Here is a 24,508-nt window from a genome sequence, read left to right on the forward strand (position 1 = left end):
GCATACCTAAACTGGCTTCTCTGTTACTGATATAGCTTATACTTATAGACCATGTTTAATATAATTGGCAAGTTCTTGCCATTGAAGGGGCAAACATCAATATTACATATTTTCAGTATCCAAAGATTGACGCTCTGTGTGTGCAGCATACCCATACCTTCTTAAAAGTTGAGTGTCCCCCTGGTCCTCGGGTATAAAACACGGTAACATTTTCTTGGAAAATTGGTATAAAAAGTAAAGTGTACAATTTCAGCACATTGGTTGATGATATCAGGAGCCCGTCCAGAAAGACATACAAGTCCAGCTTAGGAATTATACACTACGCAAAAAAAGTTTCTTTATGGTTAGGAAATTTACCCACTATTAAAATCTAGCGACTAATTTTGTACGTTTGCTAAATAATCGCATGTGGGTGATGGTCTTGCGCATGTTAACACCTCAATCACTACTCTACGACACTCCTGAGAAAAGATATGAATATTTAAGTAACACGAGGTCGAAAAATGAAAATTGCAAAAAGGCCTATTCAAGTTTTCAGCATAAAAGAACACAAAAAACAACAAACATGAGCACATTTCAGGCATCATACTGCCGCTTCCAACTTCACTTGAGATTAATCTCTTTCTTTACCAGTCTTTCAATACTTTGTGTGCCCACCGTTGGCTTCCCTTATAGCAGCCACGCGGCGTCTCATGCTCCTAATGAGGCGTCGAATGTTACCTTGCTCAACCCCGTTCCACTCGTTGATAACGATACGACGCAATCCCACCAGAGTTGTATCTGCCTTAATCTTCTTGTTGACTCGTCTCTTGTGCTAATCCCAAAGGTTCTCCAAGGGGTTAAAATCAGGGCTTCTGGAGGGCCACTCAAGTGTCTCAATTCCTTCTGCTTCCAGGAATGCAGCTCTGTAATCATGACCTGTTTTGAATCCCTTTTCCAAATCCATCTCTCAAAACGTAAATGTCTTAGTACTCACTCACCTTTGTCTTTGATCATTCATCTGCACAATAAGCAAAAGATTATCCAAAATGCATCAATTAAAATGCTTTAAATTAAAATTGAAAAGGCGGGAATAATGAAACCGTCTTGGATTAGTGAATCAGCTCTAAAACCATTGAATAGGCTTCTTTGCAATTTTCATTTTTGGACCTCGTGTTACTTAAACATTCATATCTTTTCTCAGGAGTGTCGTAGGGTAGTGATTGAGGTGTCAAAATGCGCAGGACAATCTCCCGCATGCGATGATTTAGCAAACGTACAAAATTGGTCGCTAGATTTTAACAGTGGGTAAATTTTCTAACCATAAAGAAACTTTGTTTGCGTAGTTTAAGTGTGAAATCGACTCTTAACCTTGGTTGATGTAGGTCTTCTTGGTAGGTCTTCCATAAAACACACATTGTGAAATGGACTCCTTATGAATATTCAATTTTCAGCTGTTTTTGATCCTCGCTGTGGTCTTGGATGGGAGTTGGACCCTACAACACAGAATTGTTATCTATTTAGTGACACAGACTATTTGAGTTGGCCTGATGCTGAGGAAGTTTGTAACAAAGATGGAGGCAACCTGGCCAGCATCCAAGGAGTAGAAGAACAGACATATATTAATGGTAGGTGCTTTTCTGTCTGTCTTCATATTTTAGTCTGTTTAAATATGTAAAAATATTGTTCAGTAGGCCTGATCCTGTATCCAGCAAACACAAAACATTTTATAGATCCAATTTCTGTAATTCTACACATACATTTGTGACTGCCTTTGGTGTCAAGGCTTGACTTCCCTTAACTATTAATGTATCATTTGTCAATGGAATGAATAGGGTCAGGTATAATGAATTTGTATTTGTAGCCCAAATAGTTTACTAACAGGTGACCCAAAATGTTGTCCGTATGTCTGCTCTTCTGTCTGTCTAAATAACATACAGATGTGTGAATTTTTGATAAGTCAGATGAATGTGCTGCCATCATCCTTAATTTGCTCTTTGGTTTGCATAAAATTGATATTTTTTTTTATTCTTGTCAAAATGGTCCATTATATGGCGACATATATATTACACATCAAGTATAAAATGAATGCAAGTAGTGTCTTTGTCATTTACCATGTTTACCATACAATCAAGCATGTCAGATAACATCTTCTGTTTTTGAGTGAAGCACTACATTCTTTCTGAAAATGCACATCACCCATTCTTTTAGTTGGACAGAGAAATAACATTGGCTAGGGCCTACCTGTTACAAACCATGCCTTGTATCTTTGCAGCGCGACTGAAGTACTTGAGTGAGGCCACCATGTGGATTGGAGCTAATGATTTGTCTGTAGAAGGCGGCTGGCAATGGAGTAGTGGAGATCCATTCAGATATCTCAACTGGAATCCAGGTATGTATATGCTTGCATGGGGGAGGGGGGCACAAGTGAGTTTGTGGTATGGATTGGAGTTAATGATTTGTCTGTAGAAGGCGGCTGGCAATGGAGTAGTGGAGATCCATTTAGATATCTCAACTGGAATCCAGGTATGTGCTTAGGGTTAGGGTGAAAAAAAAAATTTCTCAGATCAACTTCAACTATTATGCTAAAATTGTAATACTATTGCACTGAAATATGATTGGGGATTTAGGTCATTGGAGTTCTTGACATCCTCCATGCAGTACATCCACATCTGTCTCTAAATGAAACAATGTCAATATAATTGGGGTATTTTTTTTATGTCGGACATATCTAGGCATTAACAGCTGAAATCTAGGAGATAACGCTGACGAAATTTCGGCCAGGCACAATTAGTAACCTGATGAAGGGTGTCGCCGTAGATAGCTAGTCGGGGACAGGACAGGCAAGTGTAGCCGACAATCCGGGCGTTACCCTGATCGGAACTGACTGTAACAAGGTCTTTTATCATGGATCATCTGGCAGAGCAGAGATATTTTACGGGGGGTCCTGCTGGGAATTACACCCGGGACCTCATGCACCCGGGACCTCTTTATACTTTATTTTATATGGTATTCTCTTTACAGGTGAACCGAATAACTATAATGGTAATGAGCACTGTACAGAGGTTTTTGCATCTAATGGAAAATGGAATGATGATAGTTGTGATACAAAGATGGGATATATATGTAAAAAGACAGGTTAGTCAATCAATTCATTTCGATCAGTAATGTTGATGTCTTAAAATGGCCACTTTGCCCCAATCTATCCATACTTTAACAGCTGGTCATTTGTGCTCTTGAGAGAGGTGTTGTCAGTATCGTGGTCTATTCGGCAAATGATTTCCTGCCATCATTTATCCCCTTCACTCACAGAGTATAAATGTACCAACAGAAGAATTCCACTCCTTGCTCACGGTGCATATATGCGCCCATAACACATGGCTGAGACGGCCATCTTGGATATGGTTAGCAGGGAAAACATATAATATGGCAAATAAATCATTTGAAATGATTATTCTTCATATTTAATAATTCACCTATACTGCACATGGCATGAGCGGCCATCTTGGATGCCAAGGGAATATTTCTATTTATTGGTGGTGTGCAGAAGTGTTAACTCAGTGGGAAATGCTCAGGGCCGCCAGCCGCCGAGAACCATAATATAATGGTATAATGAAGACACAGAGCCCCTTGATCAGCAGCAATGACGTACAGGATTTACTCCCATAATATGATGAACTTTCTTGGCCCAGTTTTAGGACATAATTGTCCTCAATTTGATTTGACCCATGTTAGTGTTTGAATAGCAAAATTGTGTTCACTTTGCATTCATTAATCCCGGTTAAATTGTTTTAGTATTGGATCAGTAGGACAGGTTTGTTAATATTAAGGGGCCGTAAAAGGCAAAGGAAGATACCTTAAAGCCATATTGTAACATTTCTATATTAGTATTTCTTTTCCATAAAATGTTAGCATTTACTCTCAGATAATGTCCCCTTTTAATTTTGAGCCGAACAAGTGAGGTGAAGCAAAGAATATTGGAATTTACTACCAGCGCCAATGCGTTACTCCGGCAGTCATAATTCGGATCCGGAACGATCCTTTGATATACGTGTGTGCCCATCCCGCACGCTGTGTACGTAATGTGTTATGAACATCGCATACATGTTCGACTAATATTTCCATCGTAATAATAAACCATCTTATTAAGACGGTTTATTCAAAATCTCGGATTTTAACAAAACTACGGCAACTTTTCCTTAAAATAAGTTTCGATGGTGAAACTGTTGAAACCTGATTTCATGTGTTAATTCCCATTGTTATGTCATATTTTGATTTATATTCAGGTTACATTACATCTCATTTCACTGTGTTACCCAATCTGTACCTGCCTGGCAATGATAATTTCCGTCTACGAGATGTCTACCCAGATGAATGCGCTAGAGCTTGCGTAGAAGAGACCTCTTTCGATTGCCTGTCATTGGACTATAACAAGCTAACAAAAGAATGTGATCTGAGCGATACAACAGGACAGTACAATGGAGAATTGATCACTGACATAAACTTCGATTACTACGAAAAAAGTAAGTTTTCATTATCTTTTTAATCTTGATCTAGTTAAGTGATTCGTAATTAGTTTTACTCTGGGACCAGATGTACAAAAAAGTATTAACGGACCAGAAAGCTGCTGGTATTGGTTTTGCACTTAATACTAAAAATCATGCAAAACATACAGTTTCCCGTTAATAAAGCAAAGTGTTGGAACACACCCCATCCCTGCCACTCTTCCACCCAGCTATAGAGGTAACCAGGTCGGGGCATAGAATATAGCATTTAATATTTGTCTCTTATTCTTCACCGATAGTGCCAAATGTTGGCCCAGACCCTGACCCTCCCACTCTCCCACCCAGCTATCGATGTGATGAAGGCTGGGCTGGCTACAACAGTTATTGTTATCAGGTTCAAAATGTACTTCAATCCATGGAAGAGGCTAGGACAAGATGTCGCACACTTGGAGGGGATCTAGTGTCTATCCACAACAAAGGGGAGAATGATTTTGTTCTCAATACTGTGAAATCAGGTGAGATATATATTATTATTATTTCTTCCAATAATTCTTAGTGTAACCTGTCATGAGATTTCTTGGTGTAGATTATTCATCCAGTAGAGCAAATGTATACCTGTTAATAAATAAATTAAATTTCTACTCACTATGCTACATTACGCCTGGAAACACCAGACTGACTGTGATGTAATATGCACTGATGATAGGGGACAACCTTTTGGTGCCTGGACCCATGCATGCGTCAGCTTAAGCAGTGTCTTCATTTCTTGCCATTTTATTCCCAGTTTCTGATTTAGTCATGTGATTCCTAACAAGTATCAGCACATGGAAATATAGCATTTACTGAGACAGTTTTCTTCAAATGCAAGTGAAAAATAACCTCTTTTTGCTTGTTTAGCAGAATAGGGTATGAAGGTGTGCATCCAATATGTCCAAAGTAGACTTAAACACTTAAACACTAACTTTGAAACAATACAGAATATAACAAACACAGAAGTTGAAATGCGTTCTTAAAAGTGTAATTTTATTGGTTCATATAGTCATACAACCAAATGATTTCATTCACTTATTATTAGCTGGTTTATCAAGCCCAATTTGGACTGGTCTAAATGACCTGACTCTTCAAAGCTCCTTTGATTGGACGGATGGCAGTGAAGTAGACTTTACATGGTGGAATACGGGTGAACCAAATAACTATGGCGACAAAGGTGAAGATTGTGTGGAAATGTATGGTAATGTAAGTAAACATAATTAGTTTAATAACTTTTTAAGAACATTTACTGAGGAAGATGACCTCAATATTTTTAATTAACTAACTAAGGTATAACGTTACTGCCCTCAGATCGATGTGTCTAGTGTCTGGTCCATCGCACTACGTGCTCTTCTATAGTCTGTGACATAACTATCATGACTCCCATGTTTTAAGGCTAGAGTACATGTGGCAGTGGTATAAAAAAGATCAATAAAGGTTTTTTAACTGATGCCGATGTAAATGAATGTATGATTTAAGAGTAGCCATGTGCTTAAAATCCTTCTGACAATAAGGTCAACATGTTCAATGATCTTCGATTACCTTTGTTGTAGGGAGCTTGGAATGACCAGGATTGCTCAGATCGTGTTCCATCTGTGTGTAAGATTATGAAGAAAGACCTACCGCCAACTCAATTCCCAGTCACACCATCTGGATGTAGTCTGGTAAGCTCCATTTTGTTTTATTTGGCAAAACATGATAATATTGTTTTAATCTCAAACATTTGCACATATTTTTCTGGAATCAGGAGTATTGCTATCAGTATTGATGGCACTGATAAAGCAATGTGGGTTGATATCATTATTGTCTTGTCTCTGTAGGATTGGTTTCCATACCAATATTCCTGTTACTATGTTGAGGGTGATAATAAAACAATGTGGGTTGATGTTATTATATCATTGTCCTATTTCTGTAGGACTGGGTTGCGTACCAATATTTCTATTACTATGTCGAGAGTGATGATAAACAGTCGTCTTAGGGTATTTAAATAAAGGCACTTAATTTATGATGACCAGATGGGCGCTGACATTACAGCTTCTAGACAGGATGTCTGGAAAAGTGACCTTTGGCACAGCGGGTGGTCTTCCTATGTATTTCAATTGGAAACACGGGATTTTAAGAGTTTCCGTCGATAACTGTTTTACAGTAAGTAAAAACCTTCCGAAATTTAGTTCTTGAAAACATACTAAATAAAAATTCCTTTAAAAAAGGAATGGGGCGCCCAACGTGAGCTGGGCGTGATATGGTGAATTCCATGGTGATCAGATTTGGTATTATAATGATTTTTTCTAGGGAAGAGTAGAAGATGATCAAATACAAGAGAAATGCTTCATGGAATGAAGCTTTCGTGTCAATGTGTGATTATGTGGGGTGTGAGTTCTGTTTTGGGGGCCTATTGTAGTGAGGATATTGCTTTGGATATTGAATATTGTTGAATTTCGTTATGCAGGACCTAGGGTATATGATGGATAGTATAGAAGACACAAATATGTAAGCTTCCCCTAGTCATCTATACACTCATTCTTGTCACACGACGAATTTCGACAAAATCATGTAAACGTAATTTCGTTTTTCACCCGACCTCCGTCCAGAAACAATCCTGAAATGTTGAAAACTTGGGGTCGGCGCACTCATGCCAGTTTATCCTAAGGTATACTCTGTGTCTTTTGTAGCCTACCAACCATGTGGCTAAGAGAGGCTAGGAAATACTTAAACTAATACAAAAAAATCATACCCTCCTTTCATATCAAACAATTCCAAGAAATTGACAGGCCTGTAAAATCAAGGGTAAGATCGATTGTTATTCTTCATGAAACGGGCACATCCCATTTTTTATGTTATTAATTCTGCTAAAAATTAATTAAACAATAACAAAACTACGTCATAATTATGACTTTAAGTCGGCCATAGAACTCTATTTTAAACGGATAAAATAGCCATTGGAGTTTCTTTCACTTTACCTTGCTAGGAACCCTTCCGAGCAGTTAGGCATATTACTATAAATATTATTTCATTTAGCATTTTGGGTAAACACTAACAAAATGACGTAGGTCTAAATCGTACATTATTGCTTTAAGCTGCCCGACACCGACCCGGGCGAACAACGGTGAACCACAAGTCAAAAGTCGCCTAATTGGGCTACCATATCGCGGGGTTGGCAACTCTGGTTGCAAATATACACTTCTGACCTTCAAGCATGGACCCATGGTTCAACACAATCATGTCTTCCGAATTTATTCCTTTCTCTGCTGACCAGAATTGAACTTCGTTAATTAATGTTTTTTATCAGAGATAGTCACCACAAAGATACTGAGATGTGTTCTAATATCTTTGGTCACAATCAGTTAGCAGTCAAGCACATAAACCAATTAGTGATTTCATGATTGGTCAGTGGTTGTGTTGGTTGTGTTTGTCAATTATAATTGATTGGGGTTGGTTTAAGGATTAGGTGTGCAAAAAGGTCACGGTCCTGTTGCTACTGCAATCACTATGGACCACAATGGCCTCATTCCAGTGGCATATTATCAATAACCTCAAGTAAACAATCATAGTGCAAAATTTGACATTAAGTTGCAGCGTATGAGTTTTTGTACTCACATTTTCAAAGGTCATTCAATGAATGTATTGGGGTTAAAGAACTGTGCCCTGATAGATGAGCATGTTGTAGATTCTTCACACTGTAAACAACTGTAGTTCATGTGCAAACATGTTCAAAACATACATAATTAGAATGGTCAAATGTCACCGTCTATCGGTTCAAAGAGGCGGTAAACTGGTTTACGCCATACAAAGGTCACGGTTTATTTGGTGTTTTTATAAGTCCATTAATTTTGCATTTTAAACAAAGAACATACGCACACCATTTTATCCCGTGCATATCAGAAAACAATAATAAGATAAAATCCAAGCATATTGTGGTTTTATTTCTGAGCTGGGCATAATTTTAGCAAAACAATTGCGAAGTAAATCTAGTAAGAGTGAAATTAGAAGCTTTTCACAAAGTCATGCCAATAAGGTGCGCCCGCTAAAGTGTGCCCCAAAAAGCAGAGTCCCCCAATGTGTAATTATTAAAGTTGCCTTATACATTTCAGCAATTTTGATGATATTTGTCTGAAATATTCCTATCTATTGTAGCACATCTACTGATCACTTGGTGGTCTTGGTATTGCGGCGCCCATGTGTCATGTGGGCATTCAATTTAGTGCCTTTTATTAAATTTCCTATGGTGATAAAGCAATGTGGGTTGATGCTAGTATTATATCATTATTTCTTTGTCTCTGTAGGGCTGGGTTGCATACCAATATTCCTAACTATGTTGAGAGTGATGATAAAGCAATGTGGGTTGGTGCTATTATATCATTGTCTTGTTTCTGTAGGGCTGGGTTGCATACCAATATTCCTGTTACTATGTTGAGACTGATGACAAATCAAAGTGGTCTGATGCTATTGACAAGTGTGACGTCAAAGGTGGAGACTTGATGTCCATTGCTGATAGGTAAGGCAAGATGTGTTTGCTATTTGATATCATTATTGCATTTGATTAGGCCTATGTAATCAGTGACGGCACCAGGATTTTTTTTTTTTTTTTGGGGGGGCATTGGGGGCAAAGTGAATTTCGGGGGGGGGGGGGGGGAGGGGAAAACCGACAAATTTTGTGCAAAATTGCCGCAAAAGTTGAAATTTACGTAATTTTGGGATTTTTGCCTCAAAAGTGGGGTGCAAGAAAAAATAATTGGCCTAGCTTGTGAATGTTTGTAACTCCTTATTACATTTAGGAGAAGTGTGGCAAAGAGCACAAATTATTTCTTTTTTCTGAATTTCAGATTTGAGCAATCAGTGCTTGCCAGTCAATTGGGTTTACAGGACGGTCAAATGTTCTGGATTGGATTCAGTGATTTGGCTAGTCCTGGAGAATATACGTGGAGTGATGGTAGTCCTGTGACATACACACACTGGGACCAAGGAATGCCAGGTAAATTTATTTACAGTCAATGGACTAAGGAATGCTCAGTGCTTTATAGCAGAGTTGTTGCTAGAGTGGAAGAGGAGTGTGATCATGTGATGGTAAGTCTGTGATATATACAGACACGGAATGGGATGAACAAAAATGTCAGTGTTAGAAAGAAGAGAAGGGTTTATGTGATGGTAGTCTGCCTGGGGTAGTCCAGTACAGTGTACGCTCACTGTGTGTGGCAGTTTCAGTCTGGAACCCAGGGCACGGTTGTTTGATGGCATGTAAAACTGAGTCGTTTTAAAGAAAAGTTGAACAATGATGGCGCTATTTATCTAAAATCTTGTTTGCATCTTTACAAGGGGTAGACACTTATAAAATGGTATAAAACATCAGCAAACAGACTAACAAATGACAAGGAAATTTTCAAAAACTTTTTACCATGAAATGTAAGGTATAACTCATATTAGTTGACTTATTTAAATTTAAAATATATATAAATAGCGCCCCCAATTTGCACACAAATGTACAGTTTATAGAATTAAAATTGCCACAAAAAAGCAGAAAAAGATGAATAATTTGATATAGAAACAAAAATCAATGTTAAAAATTGCTACAAAATATTATATGTGTATATACAGTTTATTAGTGTGATAGCTGTTGGTATTATTCAGGTCTAGAAAAAATAATAAATGATCACTTTAAACGACAGGACTACTGATCCCCGCTGACAGGCGGAAATATTGTTTGCCGACTAAAATTGTTAATTTTTGACCCCAAATTATTTTTGCCAGCTCGCAGAAGAATCTTTACAAAAAATCTAAAATTCTTTTTTTTTTGGTTTAATAGTAACTACTCTTCATCAGTACATGTCCGAATGAACTGCGACAAAGTACTGATGTCACTGTCTCGAGGAAGCCTAATGAGCAACACATTCAAAAAATTTCAAAAAGTTTTGTTAAAATGCTATATATTGTATTATGATTTGTTAAAATGCTAATATTGTATTATGATTTGTTAAAATGCTAATATTGTATTATGATTTGTTAAAATGCTAATATTGTATTATGATTTTCAGATAACAGCAATGGTGACTGTGTGGCAGCTACTTCTGGTGTTGTTGCTGGTATGTGGCAAGATAAAGCATGTTATGATGAATTGAACTATGTCTGTGAGAAAGGAAGAATTGGCTTCACAGCTCCCCCAGTAACCCAACCTCCACCACCAACACAACCCAGCAATCAAGGTTGTGCAACAGGATGGATTGGATATGGGAATAACTGCTTTAGGGTAAGCTTTTGGTGTCTGCCTGCTATGTTGAATATGAAATAAGGGTAAGGGTTGGGGTTAAATCTGACATAATGAACCTAATTGTTTTTAACATAGTGAACACGCGACATAACAAACCTTCAACATAGTGGGCTGTATCCAAGATTTTGGCTGATATTATGTTTGGGTGTAGTGGCCTTTCACAAACTTCATTTTTTGTGAAAAAAACCAAACTTTCATTTTCTGTTGTTCACAAGAACATCCAGCAAGGACTGGCAGATACATATTTCTTGTTCTCATTGGAAAAAAGCATGAAATGCAGATACCTTAATTATTTAATATTTCTTTATTTCATTGATTTCAAGGCAAATATCATATGCATATTATTTCAAATTTTGATTTCATCTACTGTTATTTTCATGGTTACGACAAAATGCACTGACATGAAGATCAGGGTCTTAAATAAGATTTGACAAGTGCTTGGCATTTTCACCAAAACTACCTGTCCAAACGTTAAACATAAACCAGTCCTCTGCCACTTCTGAGGATTTAGTCAGCTCAAATAGCTATTGCTATAGCCTTGATTTATTTATCTTATCTGGTCTTGTTTGGAGTTCACAGAACTTATTCAAGTATTATTTCTAGAATTTAGCATATATCACATGCATTAATTTTGCCTGTTCCAGGAGCAAACTTCTGTCCAAAATGATGGGTGAATGGGTGGTTAGCAAACATCGTGATGAAAATACAATTTCAAAGCTTTGAAAATTAATATCCAACATAATTTGTGCACATTTTGAATAGAGAAGTCTTAGAAAAGTTTTTGTTTTTTGATTTGTTTTAATCATGATAATTAACATTTTGTTTCTTTTAAACTTCCCAGGTTGATGAAGTGCCAAATTCGGAAACCTTGTTCTGGGTAGATGCTCAACAACACTGTCGTAACATGGGAGCAGAACTGGCCAGTTTCCATAGCGGAGATGAAGAAGACTATGTAAAATCACAAGCTAATGTTATGTAAGTTCATTTTCAGTTTGTTTTCAAACCATTACATTTTGTTTATCACATATTAAGTTCACATATGCTCCTAGAAGATCAGTTGAGTGAATGTTCTTAGTCAGTTACCATTGCATTAATAATAATATTTAAATGTGTAAGCTATAAAATTGTGTAAGATTCAGTTGATGAAATTGCTTATCTGTTTCCAGTACCCCAGGTGCAGGTTTCTGGTTTGGGCTACATGATCAAAGTACCGAAGGTGGTGAGTAGTTTTATTTTAATCACAGATGTCAATATTCTTGCTGGGAGTGTGAAACTTGTTTAAGAGTGTTGAAAAAAATTATATAGTTATGTGTACACTTTCATACTTACTGCCATTTGCATACATGATTTTCATTTTCTTTTTAAGTTGAATAAAATTACTTGACCATATTCTCTCATTCAAATAATTTCCACTTTAGGTTTTGAGTACACAGATGGTACACCAGTGGATCACACTAATTGGGGCCCAGGTGAACCCAATGACGTAGGGACTGGAGAGGATTGTGTGGAGATGTTTTTTGGTGATCGAGGCTGGAATGATATGGATTGTAATTACTATAGAAGCTGGGTCTGCAAAATAGCAAAAGGTATAAACAGAGAATGCAGTTACTAAATGTATATAGCATACTGTGCCAAGTATATGCCCCAGGGGGTGATATTATTCAATAGGGGGACCTTATTAAGGATGAATTTCAATGAACTGGATTGGATGGAAGTTTAAGGAATTGGATATCAACATTTGCCCCGTAGTTTATGTGGGACTTTGGAGCACATCAGACACAGCAAATTGCATACTGAATATGAGGAATGTCCTGAAGATTTTAATAGGAACACATTTTCTGGCAATTCATATTTGTTATATTTTTGATATTTAACAGTCCTCAAAGTAAAATTTATACATCTAATGATATATACTTTCAGTGTATATGTAGCTGGGAGGAAAAGCCGTCCATCATTTGAAAATTTTGACCGTTCGTATTGAAAATATACATTTTTTCCCAAAAGGACCAGTATTTTTAGGTATTTTAGGGGGAAAATATATATGTATGTAAAAATATATTGACTATAATATTATGTAAAAGTATATATATAACCAAGGACCTTACCTTGCACACCCGAAGCTGAGCTCCAAAACTTGGACCCACTTGACATTTTACTATCCAACAGAGACTGGAATTTAATAACACTGGTGAACATAACATGGTCTTCTTTGCAATACATTGGTAGGGACAGGGAACTGTGGACGTCCTCGGTTGATGGGTATCCTCGGTTGTGAAGTCATTTTCAGGGGTACATACTTATTTGCAGATCTTTACAAATGTGCCCTGACACAAACAAAATGCACTTTGAAACTGTTTGTTATCTTACAAGGGCATTTCGTAACCGGTAACCCACAGCATCATCCCCCCCCCCCCACTTTTCTCAATTATACCACTGGAATCCTCTGGCTACTTAATGTTTATGTACAAAAAATGTTCTTGCAGATTAATTTACTTATTTGGATATCTACTGAAAAATGTCAAAAAAAGAGGATGCTAGGATCACAAAATACTCCTGTAAATCTGTTTAAAACAGGTAGTTTTTCACCTTTTTGTATTTTTTTCCATAGGTGTTGTACCCTACACTACTCCAGCTCCACCTACTCCTTCTCCTTGTAAGTATATAAAACAATAGAGTTTTGGAATTAAATCTATAAAACAATATTATTACACTGTTAGCTGGCATGTTTGGTTGTTAATAAGTATACAATACAATTATTACACTCCTGGCAGGGAGGTGAAATTGGCTGTTAGTACAATACAATTATTGCACTCTTTGCTGGTAGGTCAAATTGGCTGTTACTAAGTATACAATGTAATTATTACACTCTTAGCTGGGAGGTGAAATTGGCTGTTAGTAAGTATGCAATACAATTATTACACTCTAGGCTGAGAGGTTAAATTAACTGTTAAGTATACGATTGGCTGTTAGTAAGTATTATGATACAATTATTACACTCTAGGCTGGGAGTTTGAAATTGGCTGTTAGTAAAGATACGATGCAATTATACATTCTTATATGGGAGGTTAAATTGGCTGTTAAGTTTTGAAAATCACTGGTTGCACATGTGTACGATATCACACTTGATTGCCCCTGGGGTTTCTACTGAGCATGATAATCGGTATTACTCCAAACTACATCACTCATCAACCTTTGCCCAGTAGAAACGCGCAGTTTGTGCTTGCCTAATTATGTCTTCCCTGTGTATTTTCAGATCCTCCATGTCCTTCTAACTCTGAATGGATGTTGCGTGGAGACTACTGCTATTATTACAGTGCAGAGATTGATGATAGAAGAGGCTGGGTAGAGGCTAACAGCTACTGTATGGATAATGGAGGTTATCTAGCATCAGTACATGCAGATGGGGAGAACGACTTCCTGACAGATATTGTAAGTTGTAAACTTAAAGCCATAATGTATGACAATTTGTATTAATAAAGGCTCAAAATTTCCGAAAAACATTCCACCCTGGATATAAGTGTCTGTGCGCACAGAAACATCCAACATTAAGCCAAAATTTACAATTTTCCATTAGATTTGTATTTTGTTACTCTTTGCTCAAATTGATGAAATAAGAGTAGTAATAAACTGAAATACAAGGTAAAGTGAAAGAAAACCCACTTTCTAAGATATTCTCGGGTGGGGGTGGGGGCACCAATTTTGTTTCTTACCCCGGGCACTAACAACCCTAGTTACGCCACTGGATTGAAGCTTTGGTGATTACTGGAAGTTTTTTTTTCTTTCCTGATGTATTGATCACAAATGGAAATGAAACTTTATCATCTTCATTCCCCGAAAGTCATGTTGATTTAAACATAACATCAAACACAAAATATTAATGTATTTCTTTACCTGCTACTACCTGAAATTCATAGACCTTTTTGAGGGAGACTTATCATGAAATATACTGCTGGTGCACAACCATCAAAACACATTTAACCAATCGACTTAGTGACTTGAATGCATAGTTGATAAAGCAGTGCATACTGCATTCAATACCCTACATAAAGTAAGGGCAACACTGTACATCAAACGTGCTGTTGTCAATGAGCGGGTTTCTACAAAGCCAAATACCGTTATGATAATGGTATGGAACCATTAATCACTCTTGTGGAAACCGCCTCCAACGCCTTTTCGCAACGCCTTTTCAACGGTAATGGAAACCTTGTTGGAGTAGGACGTGACTGTTTGCTAAAAAGATGCAAATTTTATTACGAATTTTATTATTTAACTGGAACCTCTCTGTGGATACAGCAGCTTAAAGCCTTATTATATCATTTTCAAACAAAATAGATTAGCATTTCTTTGCCATAAAATGTTAGCTTTTACTGTCAGATATATCCCCTTTTATTTTTGAGCCGAACCACTACGGCAAAGCAAAGAAAATTGGAATTTACTACCAGCACACATGTCGCCAATATGTACCACTCCTTCGGTCATGTTGTGGTACGACCCTTTGTTGTGTATATCACCGTCCCGCACGCCGTGTACGTACTGTGTGTTATGAACATCGCGTTCGACTAATAATTCCATCGTAATAATAAAGCGCCGGTTCCGGCGTTTTATTCCAAATCTCGGATTTTGACAAAACTACAGCACCTAGAGTCTTGATTTTTGCAGGATATGTTGGTTTAATAAAGTACAATTTAATCATGTAAAAAAAGGAATTTTAAAAATTCAGTGAGGGCGTCTTCCTCAGCAAATGTTATAATATGGCTTTAAATGGTAAGATAACAGTAAGATACCGTTCTCCATTTAGCGGTAACTTAGCGGAGCGCCTGTAGAAACGCGCTCAATGTGTGATAGTTTACTGCGCCCAATGTTTGAATTAAAAAAGACTTGCAATCAGCTGCTGAAAAGTGTTATTGATAATTTGTCTCATATCTATGAAATTTAAGTTCAATCTTTTTACATCACTATATTTTAAAGTTACCCAAACTTTTATTTCAGAGTGCACATTTCTTTAAAAAAATTTTATACTCTGGTTTTGTTTGCAGACTTTAAGAAAGTATGACTACCATTCGCATTGGATTGGGCTAAGGACATATGCTGCAAATGGGAAATATTCGTGAGTAGACAGAACCGTGACTGAAACTTAATTCGAAGAAGCTAGTACCATATTCTATTTCCATGTAACTTCCTTAAATAGATAAACAGATATTTAAAAGAAAAAAAAGATAAATATAGAGGAGGGAATGTGAGGGGACAGGAGATATGAGAAGAGGCGTGGATGAATCAATCGACAACATTTGAGAGAAATAAAGTCACCAATTTACCTTACAGTGTAAATATGTTTTTCCTACTTTTAGACAGTTCTTAGAAGGATTTTAATTCTATGCATTGAATGAAATATACAGATATTTACTTTGTCATGATAAGACGTGTGGAAGGTGATGATTTTAGTTAATTTTAAAAATATCTCCAAATCACAAATTCTGGGCCGGTCAGACCCCTTAAAACAGGTTATTTTTGTCGCCTAAGGGTGATCTTACATATGTATTTGATATCTTTACGCCCTTGCATTGTTTTAGATGGTCTGATGGAACACCTCTAGACTACATCAACTGGTCACCAGGGGAACCAAATGATTTTAATGGAGAAGAAGAGTGTGCAGAATTCTATGTCTATAGTAAGTTATGTGTTCAATAGATGACAACCATGATAACTATGACACACCAGTCAAGTTAGCGCAGTTGGTAGGGCATCAGAGTCAGTGCGAGAGGTCCCAAGTTCAAGCACTGGCATTGTTGGATATTATTCTCCTGAAAATAATTGTGCTAACTTGAAACTTACCCTGGACAAGGAACTAGCTACCTTATTGTCTTACGTTACTCAGGGAGCTGATCCTGGTTGCGATGGTTATATGTTGGTAGACTAGGATACTGGGCCTATATTGAGCTACTTCCTTGAATGTTATTAATGGTCTTTAAAGTGTTTCTTGGGCCACAGAGGTCAGCAGAATATAGAGGCCTGTGCACTATAAATCCCAAATCCCCAATTGTTTTATTGTTGTGAAAGAAAGAAACTAGAATCAACAACATTTGGGAGAAAAAAGTTACCAACTTTGTGTAAATATTTAATTTTACTTTTGACTTTCAGCAACATCAGAACCAGGCTCATGGAATGACCTGAACTGTGGCGACAAGATTCCATTTATATGCAAGAAAGCTAATGGTAACATTGCCCCTATCACCTATCCCCCTACTCCCACTCCTGTAGGTAATTGTCCTACAGGAGCCTTCAAATTTGACAATCGTTGTTACCAGTTCTTTGGGGAGGATACAGCAGATCGTGTTGGCTGGCATGATGCAAGAACACAATGTGAGTCATTGGGAATGCAGCTAGCTACTCTACATAGTCAACAAGTGCAATGTAAGTATTTGTCATATAGACATATGAGAATGGTAGCATTTGTTGGTTATTTCTTTGGAACCTGCTCTCTATTGCAGCCTCTTGTGCCCTAGATAAAAAGTGCTACATAATGAAGTGTGTATATATTTTATGAAGTGTGTATATTAATGAATCTGTTCTTATAGCTTTCTTGACCACCCAGCTAAAGACTGTCACATACCGTATGTGGATTGGACTCAGTGATGTTACTACTACTGGTCAGTTCCGATGGGCTGATGGCACAGCTGTAGATTTCACCAACTGGAATAATGGGGAACCTAACGAAGCAGGTGGTGAAGTAAGTGTGCATTTGAAACACACACCCTACATGCAGTTACAGTGTGATTCAAGTGTTTCTCCGGTTGACACCACAGACATCATCAATACACACCTTTACTGGAAATACCCAGCAAACGCAAAAATGCTCTTAAACATTTGTTCAAAACGTAACATTTAAATGTCAGGTTATATAAAGGTCATGAAAACGTTACTAAAACGTTATTGTAAGATATTTTGGGCAAACATTTTTGTCAACACTTAAATAACATTCTATTTAGAATATTTTACAGCAAGTTTTCAAAATGAATCTTGAATGTTATTAAAATGTTTTATACCCTTTATATATCCCGACATATAAATGTTTTCTGTAAAACGTTGTTTCCTGGGTATGTGTCAACCATGGGCCAAAAAAAGCACTGGGGAAACGTGGACCCAAATTTACTAACCAAGCAGTGGAACTATCGATCCATAGACAGAAGAGTGTCCATTCAGCCTCATTATGAAATCATGTTATTTTTTGCAGGAAGATTGTGTAGAAATGTTAAACAACAAAGATGATGTTGGTGAATGGAATGATAATGCATGTGGGAAATTGAATGGATTTGTTTGTCAGAGGAACCCAGGTAGGAACAAATACAACTAACGCATAGCATCATATAAGGGGACAAAAAGTAAAAATCAGGCTCGCTGATTCGTGGTTCTTGGCACTGTAGATGTGTCTTACTCTGTATCTTTAAGTACATGTGATATTGTGGGTTAAACTTTTAGACAGACCTTTCTTAAAAGAATAACTGCCACCACCTCAACAGATTAAGGTTAAGATAATGGTTGGAATGGTGACCACTATTCTAAAGTTCAAACATTTCACTAACCAAGGTCAAAGCCCAGTGTAAAGCATTTTGATTCATCAATTTGCTGATGTAGTGATTCGCTGATGTAGTGATTTTGTAATACTTCCTTAGTTACTGGTACACGCTTTGACACCTGTGGATCTGTTTTGTAACCAAAGATGGAAGTTAGCCTGAACAAAGTTGCTAAGTGATTAAAAAAAAAAGGCCCCGCTGTGAATATCCAAGATATTGTCAGCCTAAACAAGACATAATCTGATCCACCCAGGCCAAAGTCAGAAATTTTGGAATTAAAATATAAGCAAAATAAGGAACAGAAAACATTAGAATGCATAAGACAAACTTATTCACCCATTTTGTACAAATAGCTCAATGTCTAAGTCTGTTCATCCCAAATCTGAAATCAAATCAGACTTACTCTGATGTTGGCTACAATTTTGCAATTATGTATCTTATGCATAATTTTCACTGCCTCATACAGATCTAAGTCTACCTGACCCAGGTGATCTTCCCAACAGCTGCACAAAGACAAACTATGTCCAGTACTATGACAGTTGCTTCCGAGTCATTACATCACAGTCATCGGGAATGTCTTTCCAAGATGCACAGAGCGCCTGTAAGTCGGATGGCACAGATTTGGCTAGTATTGTAGATAGTTATGAGCAAGCTTTTGTGGAGACTCGACTACACATCATGGGAGATAATCCACTGTGGATTGGATTGGTGGATGATAAGGTGAGCTTGATTTATGACTGGATTGTATGATTATTTGCAATTTAAACATAAGCAGTATATCTTAATTGGGATTTTTGTCAGCGAAGCAACCCCCCCATCAGGGATGCAGCTCCAAAACACATGTAGAACCCTAATCACCCATCCAACATTATAAATACACATTGTTTCCAAGTTCAGGATGTACACCAAATATGTATTGGTCTTGTCATGAGATTTAAAATATTGGGCTCGACTATGTCTTGCCCAATATTTTAAACTCGTAGCTCTGCCATGGCTTAATTGATCCAATTTTATATCAGTATTGGTGTGAAATAAAACATTTGTTTATTTTATTTGGATTTTACAGGTGTGGTATACAAACTTGGGTCAAAGTGAACCAAGTAGAGCACTGGGAGAGGGTTGCATGGCTGTGGAATTTGACAGGCTTATTCAATTTTGTTTTTACCTTTCAGGTTGCAGGTGAATACAATTGGGTGGATGGTTGGCCTGTATGGTATACAAACTGGGGTCAAAGTGAACCAAGTAAAGGACCAGGAGAGGGCTGTGTGGCTGTGGAATTTGACAGGCTTATTCAATTTTGTTTTTACCTTTCAGGTTGCAGGTGAATACAATTGGGTGGATGGTTGGCCTGTATGGTATACAAACTGGGGTCAAAGTGAACCAAGTAAAGGACCAGGAGAGGGCTGTGTGGCTGTGGAATTTGACGGGTCTTGGGATGACACAGACTGCACCAGGAAACTTATGCCTCTCTGCAAATATTCCACCGGTAAGTGAGAAATTCATGTTTGTAATTAAATGAAATATTGTAATATTTCCATTAAAAAGTAGATTTTTATTTTTTGTTTACAGAATATTAGTTTTCACTTGGTTTAAACTGTAATTTAATTCCAGTGCCTATATTGTAAATATGTGTATCAATCTGTTGACCATTAATGAAGTTGATTGGTGTAATGGGTTATGAAAATCCCAAGCAACAAGACATTCCGTCAGATACATCACATAAAGGCGTATCATGAGAAAAACTGAAATGCATTTTGAAGAAAAGCAAGTTTCTTTTGCACTAATTTCAAATTCACTGTATGAAAACAGTTTTTAAAGACCCATTCAGTGATCCCAGCGCAAGTGTAAAAATATTAAAATTGTTTATAAATTGCTTAAAAGTGAAGGATAAGTCATTCAGGTATTTTTGAAATGACAAATTTGGCAAAAAACGGAGAAAACAGCAGTACTGACGAAGTTGAAGCCCCATTCAAATACATGTAGCTAATATAGATACTGTCAGTATCTAAATTACAGATTCGTGTAAAATGTCTTATTTTGTCTTAAATACACGGCTTTCGGCTGAACCACTCGCAGGCTATGTTAGCACATATATATGACAATGACAAAGGTACCAAAATCTGAATTTTGGTGATTTTTACGATCGTCCGGATGAGCAAATCACTGTTAAGTGTTCAAAACTGATTTTTTAAAGCAGTTTTGAACACTTTTAAAAAGTGTTCAAAGCTGCAGTTGCAAACTTGCTTTGATCTGAGACTAGTAAACCAATTTGGTTTACTGGTCTCAGCTTATTGACATTGACTTTCTCAACATTTAATTGCTTGTGTTTGATCATAACGCACCAGATCAATATCGTCAGCAGAGTGCACCACTGCCGTAAGTGCAGCAGAATGTAATACCTGCCTTTTGTAAAATACCTATTTTGTGCAGCACAATCCCCTCATCATGCTCATTGTAAAGTATTGATGTTCTAATACTTTCCTGGTGGCCACTAAGCTAACCCCAAGGTATCACCTTTACATGTAGTTGGGTGTTTTTTCTAGTGTTTTTGGTTAAAAATTATGTATATTTATTGAATGTTGCAAATGGCAGCTATTGCATTCTACTGCACTTACGATAGTGTTGCACTCTGCCGACGATATAATTATTTTGTACAAGTAGGTTTACCACACTGTGGCTTTGCATGGTGCACCATGCTAATCACGGGGTACCAGACACAAGTGGTACGTTTTGTACAAGCGCACTGTAATTGTCACTAAAGGAAACAAAAACAAATTGTTCAGGTTCTTAATATTGTGTAAGAGAAACAAAGCATTGCTACTGTTTTTGATTTTGCATATATTACATATATTTCAGCACCCAGACCTACCGATCCACCTATTGCCCCTGGAACATGTGATGATGGTTGGTCAGCATACGGCAGCTTCTGCTATAGTCTAAGCACAGATATGAAATCATGGCCTGAAGCTGAGTACCAATGTGAGAAGTATGGAGCTACAGTTGCATCGGTACATAGCAGACAAGATAATGAGTTTATTAAGAATCTAGCTAAGGATGGATGGAGAGATTTGTGGATAGGATTGCATCGTGATGATAATGGTAAGCTTTAATAATTGAAGCCATAAAATACAGTCTTTTTAACATAAATGTCATTCTTTCTTGTTCAAACCTGATTTATTGGCATATTTTTTACACAGGTTTCACTTTAGACCTTATTTGGAACTTATTTCATTTGTGTGTGTTTGTAGGAATGTAGAGCTACTTGATACTATTATTATTATTTTCATAATTGTTGCAATCACATCTCCCAAATGGGCAAGAAATTATTATGGAGGAGATGTAAGAGGTGGATGTTGTGGCACCCCCTTGGTTCCGGGGGTCAGTATGTTGTCCCAGACAGGGCCGGGTCAAGGTCTAACCCTTTGTCACGGTTCAGTCTGGGTCTTTTTGTTCTGCTTTGGATAGCTTCCAAGAACCTACAAGGGAAGTCCTTTACGTCATCTACTTCTGTGATGTCATCGGAGGTGTTTCAACAACATCACTAGCAACAACAAATATTCAGAGCAATAACATCCGCTGGAGACGCCACAATTTTATATAATATGACAATCTCTCTATATTTGCACATAGGTGCTTTTATGTGGCATGATGATACAGCAGTAGACTATGTGAATTGGGCAGAAGGGGAGCCAACATGGGAGTGGAACGGTGAACATGAAAATTGTGTAGAGATGTGGTCTAGTGGATATTGGAATGATATTGACTGTCTCTATGACCAGGCTTATGTCTGCAAGAAAGACAAATGTAAGTTGTTTGCTTTCATAATTCTTTTGCACAAAAATACTTTTATAAACTCGGATTCCATCACTCTCCAAAAAATACAGATGCTTGTGGAAAAAGGTGATTACAAATGCAAATGTTTGGAATTCTTTTTTGTGCAAAATCCAAAAAAAGGGTATTGTAAAATTCTTGATGATCCTGAATAGGGGTATATTTAGCCCTGGTCTGTTGGTCAGAGAGCATCTTCATTGCGCTTGGTTTTGAGTTCTGGTATGCATGGTAAGTCACCCCTGATAAATTTTGTGACTAATTTTACATTTTCTCAAAAAACACACTGTGGTAACAAAAGTTATGTATATTATAGGGCAATGAATCCAATTCAATGAAATTTCGGTGATTCAAGACAAGTAGTTCATTATATATTTTAAGAAATGAGGTACATTCTAGCAGTACCTCTTTTCTTTTCATAAACAAGTCTTCAGTCTAACATGTTTTCTAAAATGTCATGCAAAATCATCCTGCTTTAGACAGATTTCAGCTACTCAGCTCCCTCCCCACATACACTCAAATCCGGGATAGTCATTTGATGGACATGCCTCTGTAATTATACAGGAGCTGTGCAACATTTCGATTGCTAAATGGTCAATATCAACCAAAATGCATTATTAATCATTACCTGATGGATGCCATCATTAAAATTGGTTGTCTGCCCGATTAGGCAGTTTGTATTTTGTTCACACTTGTATTAAGTTTTACCTTTCTATCTTATGTTCAGCACCCTTTGAGACTGACAAACCGCCACCTGGTACTCTACCAACAACACGCAGACCTCCACGTACCTATCCAACAGGCTGGACTGGCTCAACAGAAGCAATTCTAACAACACTACCACCAGGAACACCAATAGACCCAGGAAAACAAACTGGTAGGTTAAGGGCGTGGCCATAAATCACAGGGGGAGGAGGATATACCCCGTTTTTTTGACTGGGGTGACTGATGTAATCACCTCCACTTATATTATTAGGGGCTATTTTCAACTAATTAGTCAATCGCCTGCAGATGAATGGATTCTCTTTTTTTTTAAATTTCATTGTTAACCTTTTGCAGACATTTTTTGTTGAGTGATTCCCTGTCAAAATAAAGGTCAACATTTGTGTTGCAAGCTAACAGCCCCAGTAGAAACAGATCGGGTGAAGGGTAATGCAATAGAAACAGACTGGAGCAATAGGTGATACAGGGTGATGCAAGGAATATGCTGTAACAGCCCCAGTAGAAACAGATCGGGTGAAGGGTAATGCAGGGTGATGCAATTTTTGGGGTGATAAAGTGATCAAAATCTGGCCTAAAAACAGATTGAAGTTCACGAAAAAGTTTTCTGTACTTTCGTGGGTAGTCAATCGTGGGTATCAATCGTTACCAGCACGTACAGCAGGAACAACCTGGGTTGATTAAGAATGCAGGGGTTGCAATGCACAGTAATGCAAGGTGCTCAGTATAAACATGCCCATTGTTTCAAACCCAACCACTTACCCAGGTTAAGATTCTCCATTCGATTTATTTAAATGTACCCTCAGGTTAATAACTTGGAAAAATTGTTTTATGTAAAACATGAGCTATATGGTAAGTTACAACACAATGATTTCACTGCCGCATGAAATCTTTTTCATTTTAACTGCCAAAACTTCACTATTATCTATTGCAGGCTTATCATCTGGCGCCATTGTAGGCATTGTCATAGGGATCTTAATCTGTGTGGTGTTGGTTGGTACTATCATCTTCTTTATCTTCAGTGGAGGAATAAGCTTACCAGGCAAATCTAAATCCCCTCTTGATATTGGCAGTGTGGGATTTGACAATGCTTTGTATAATGCTGGCGCAGGATCAGTACAGGTTAATGATAGTGCCACTGTTGGAGATCCGACCAGTGTGGCATAATTACTCTGTCTGTCATTTTTGTTTTGACTTTTCAATAATAATAAGGACGTTTTGTGCATAATTTTGACATTTTTTTACTAAAACGTCGATTTCTCAGAGTTCACTTTTGACAATATTGCACGATTTTTGTGACAAGATAACTCGAAAAATATGCAAGCAAAAGGTAAACTTTTTGCACTATCGTTTAGAGTACATCAAAGCCTAGGGAAGGTTTTCTCATTTTTTCAAAGTATTTGTTTAAAACAAAAATATACACCATTCTGTGCAATTTTTAGCTTAAGGGCTGGGGTATGAACGTTTGGACAGTATTTATTGTGGGACATTAGAGCACATCAGACATATCGAATTGCATTCTGAATACGAAGAATGTCATTCTGATATCAAATAATTTTGATTTTTGAAATTCGCAATTTAATACACATTTTATGGCAAATCATTAAAATTGA

The 24,508-nt window shown here is 37.3% G+C and overlaps 1 protein-coding gene across 1 annotated transcript in view; it reads left to right on the plus strand.

Moving 5' to 3' along the window:
* The window catches only part of LOC140142143 (macrophage mannose receptor 1-like), a 71,164-nt gene extending 47,102 nt beyond the window's left edge, over positions 1-24,062 (plus strand). Inside the window, exons 22-47 of the mRNA XM_072164109.1 lie at positions 1,434-1,607; positions 2,255-2,371; positions 3,004-3,117; positions 4,266-4,502; positions 4,784-4,999; positions 5,560-5,720; positions 6,068-6,178; positions 8,891-9,009; positions 9,338-9,486; positions 10,544-10,755; positions 11,618-11,751; positions 11,943-11,995; positions 12,195-12,362; positions 13,385-13,429; positions 14,030-14,205; positions 15,813-15,883; positions 16,347-16,444; positions 16,930-17,187; positions 17,352-17,503; positions 18,008-18,107; positions 18,814-19,067; positions 19,662-19,833; positions 21,204-21,446; positions 21,978-22,151; positions 22,903-23,052; positions 23,830-24,062. Coding sequence (XP_072020210.1) covers positions 1,434-1,607; positions 2,255-2,371; positions 3,004-3,117; positions 4,266-4,502; positions 4,784-4,999; positions 5,560-5,720; positions 6,068-6,178; positions 8,891-9,009; positions 9,338-9,486; positions 10,544-10,755; positions 11,618-11,751; positions 11,943-11,995; positions 12,195-12,362; positions 13,385-13,429; positions 14,030-14,205; positions 15,813-15,883; positions 16,347-16,444; positions 16,930-17,187; positions 17,352-17,503; positions 18,008-18,107; positions 18,814-19,067; positions 19,662-19,833; positions 21,204-21,446; positions 21,978-22,151; positions 22,903-23,052; positions 23,830-24,062 — 4,091 coding nt within the window. The remainder of the gene's footprint in view (positions 1-1,433; positions 1,608-2,254; positions 2,372-3,003; positions 3,118-4,265; positions 4,503-4,783; positions 5,000-5,559; positions 5,721-6,067; positions 6,179-8,890; positions 9,010-9,337; positions 9,487-10,543; positions 10,756-11,617; positions 11,752-11,942; positions 11,996-12,194; positions 12,363-13,384; positions 13,430-14,029; positions 14,206-15,812; positions 15,884-16,346; positions 16,445-16,929; positions 17,188-17,351; positions 17,504-18,007; positions 18,108-18,813; positions 19,068-19,661; positions 19,834-21,203; positions 21,447-21,977; positions 22,152-22,902; positions 23,053-23,829) is intronic.
* The last annotated feature ends 446 nt before the right edge of the window (positions 24,063-24,508 follow it).

The sequence above is a fragment of the Amphiura filiformis genome, chromosome 20 (assembly GCF_039555335.1).
Source record: "Amphiura filiformis chromosome 20, Afil_fr2py, whole genome shotgun sequence".
Classification (NCBI taxonomy): domain Eukaryota; kingdom Metazoa; phylum Echinodermata; class Ophiuroidea; order Amphilepidida; family Amphiuridae; genus Amphiura; species Amphiura filiformis.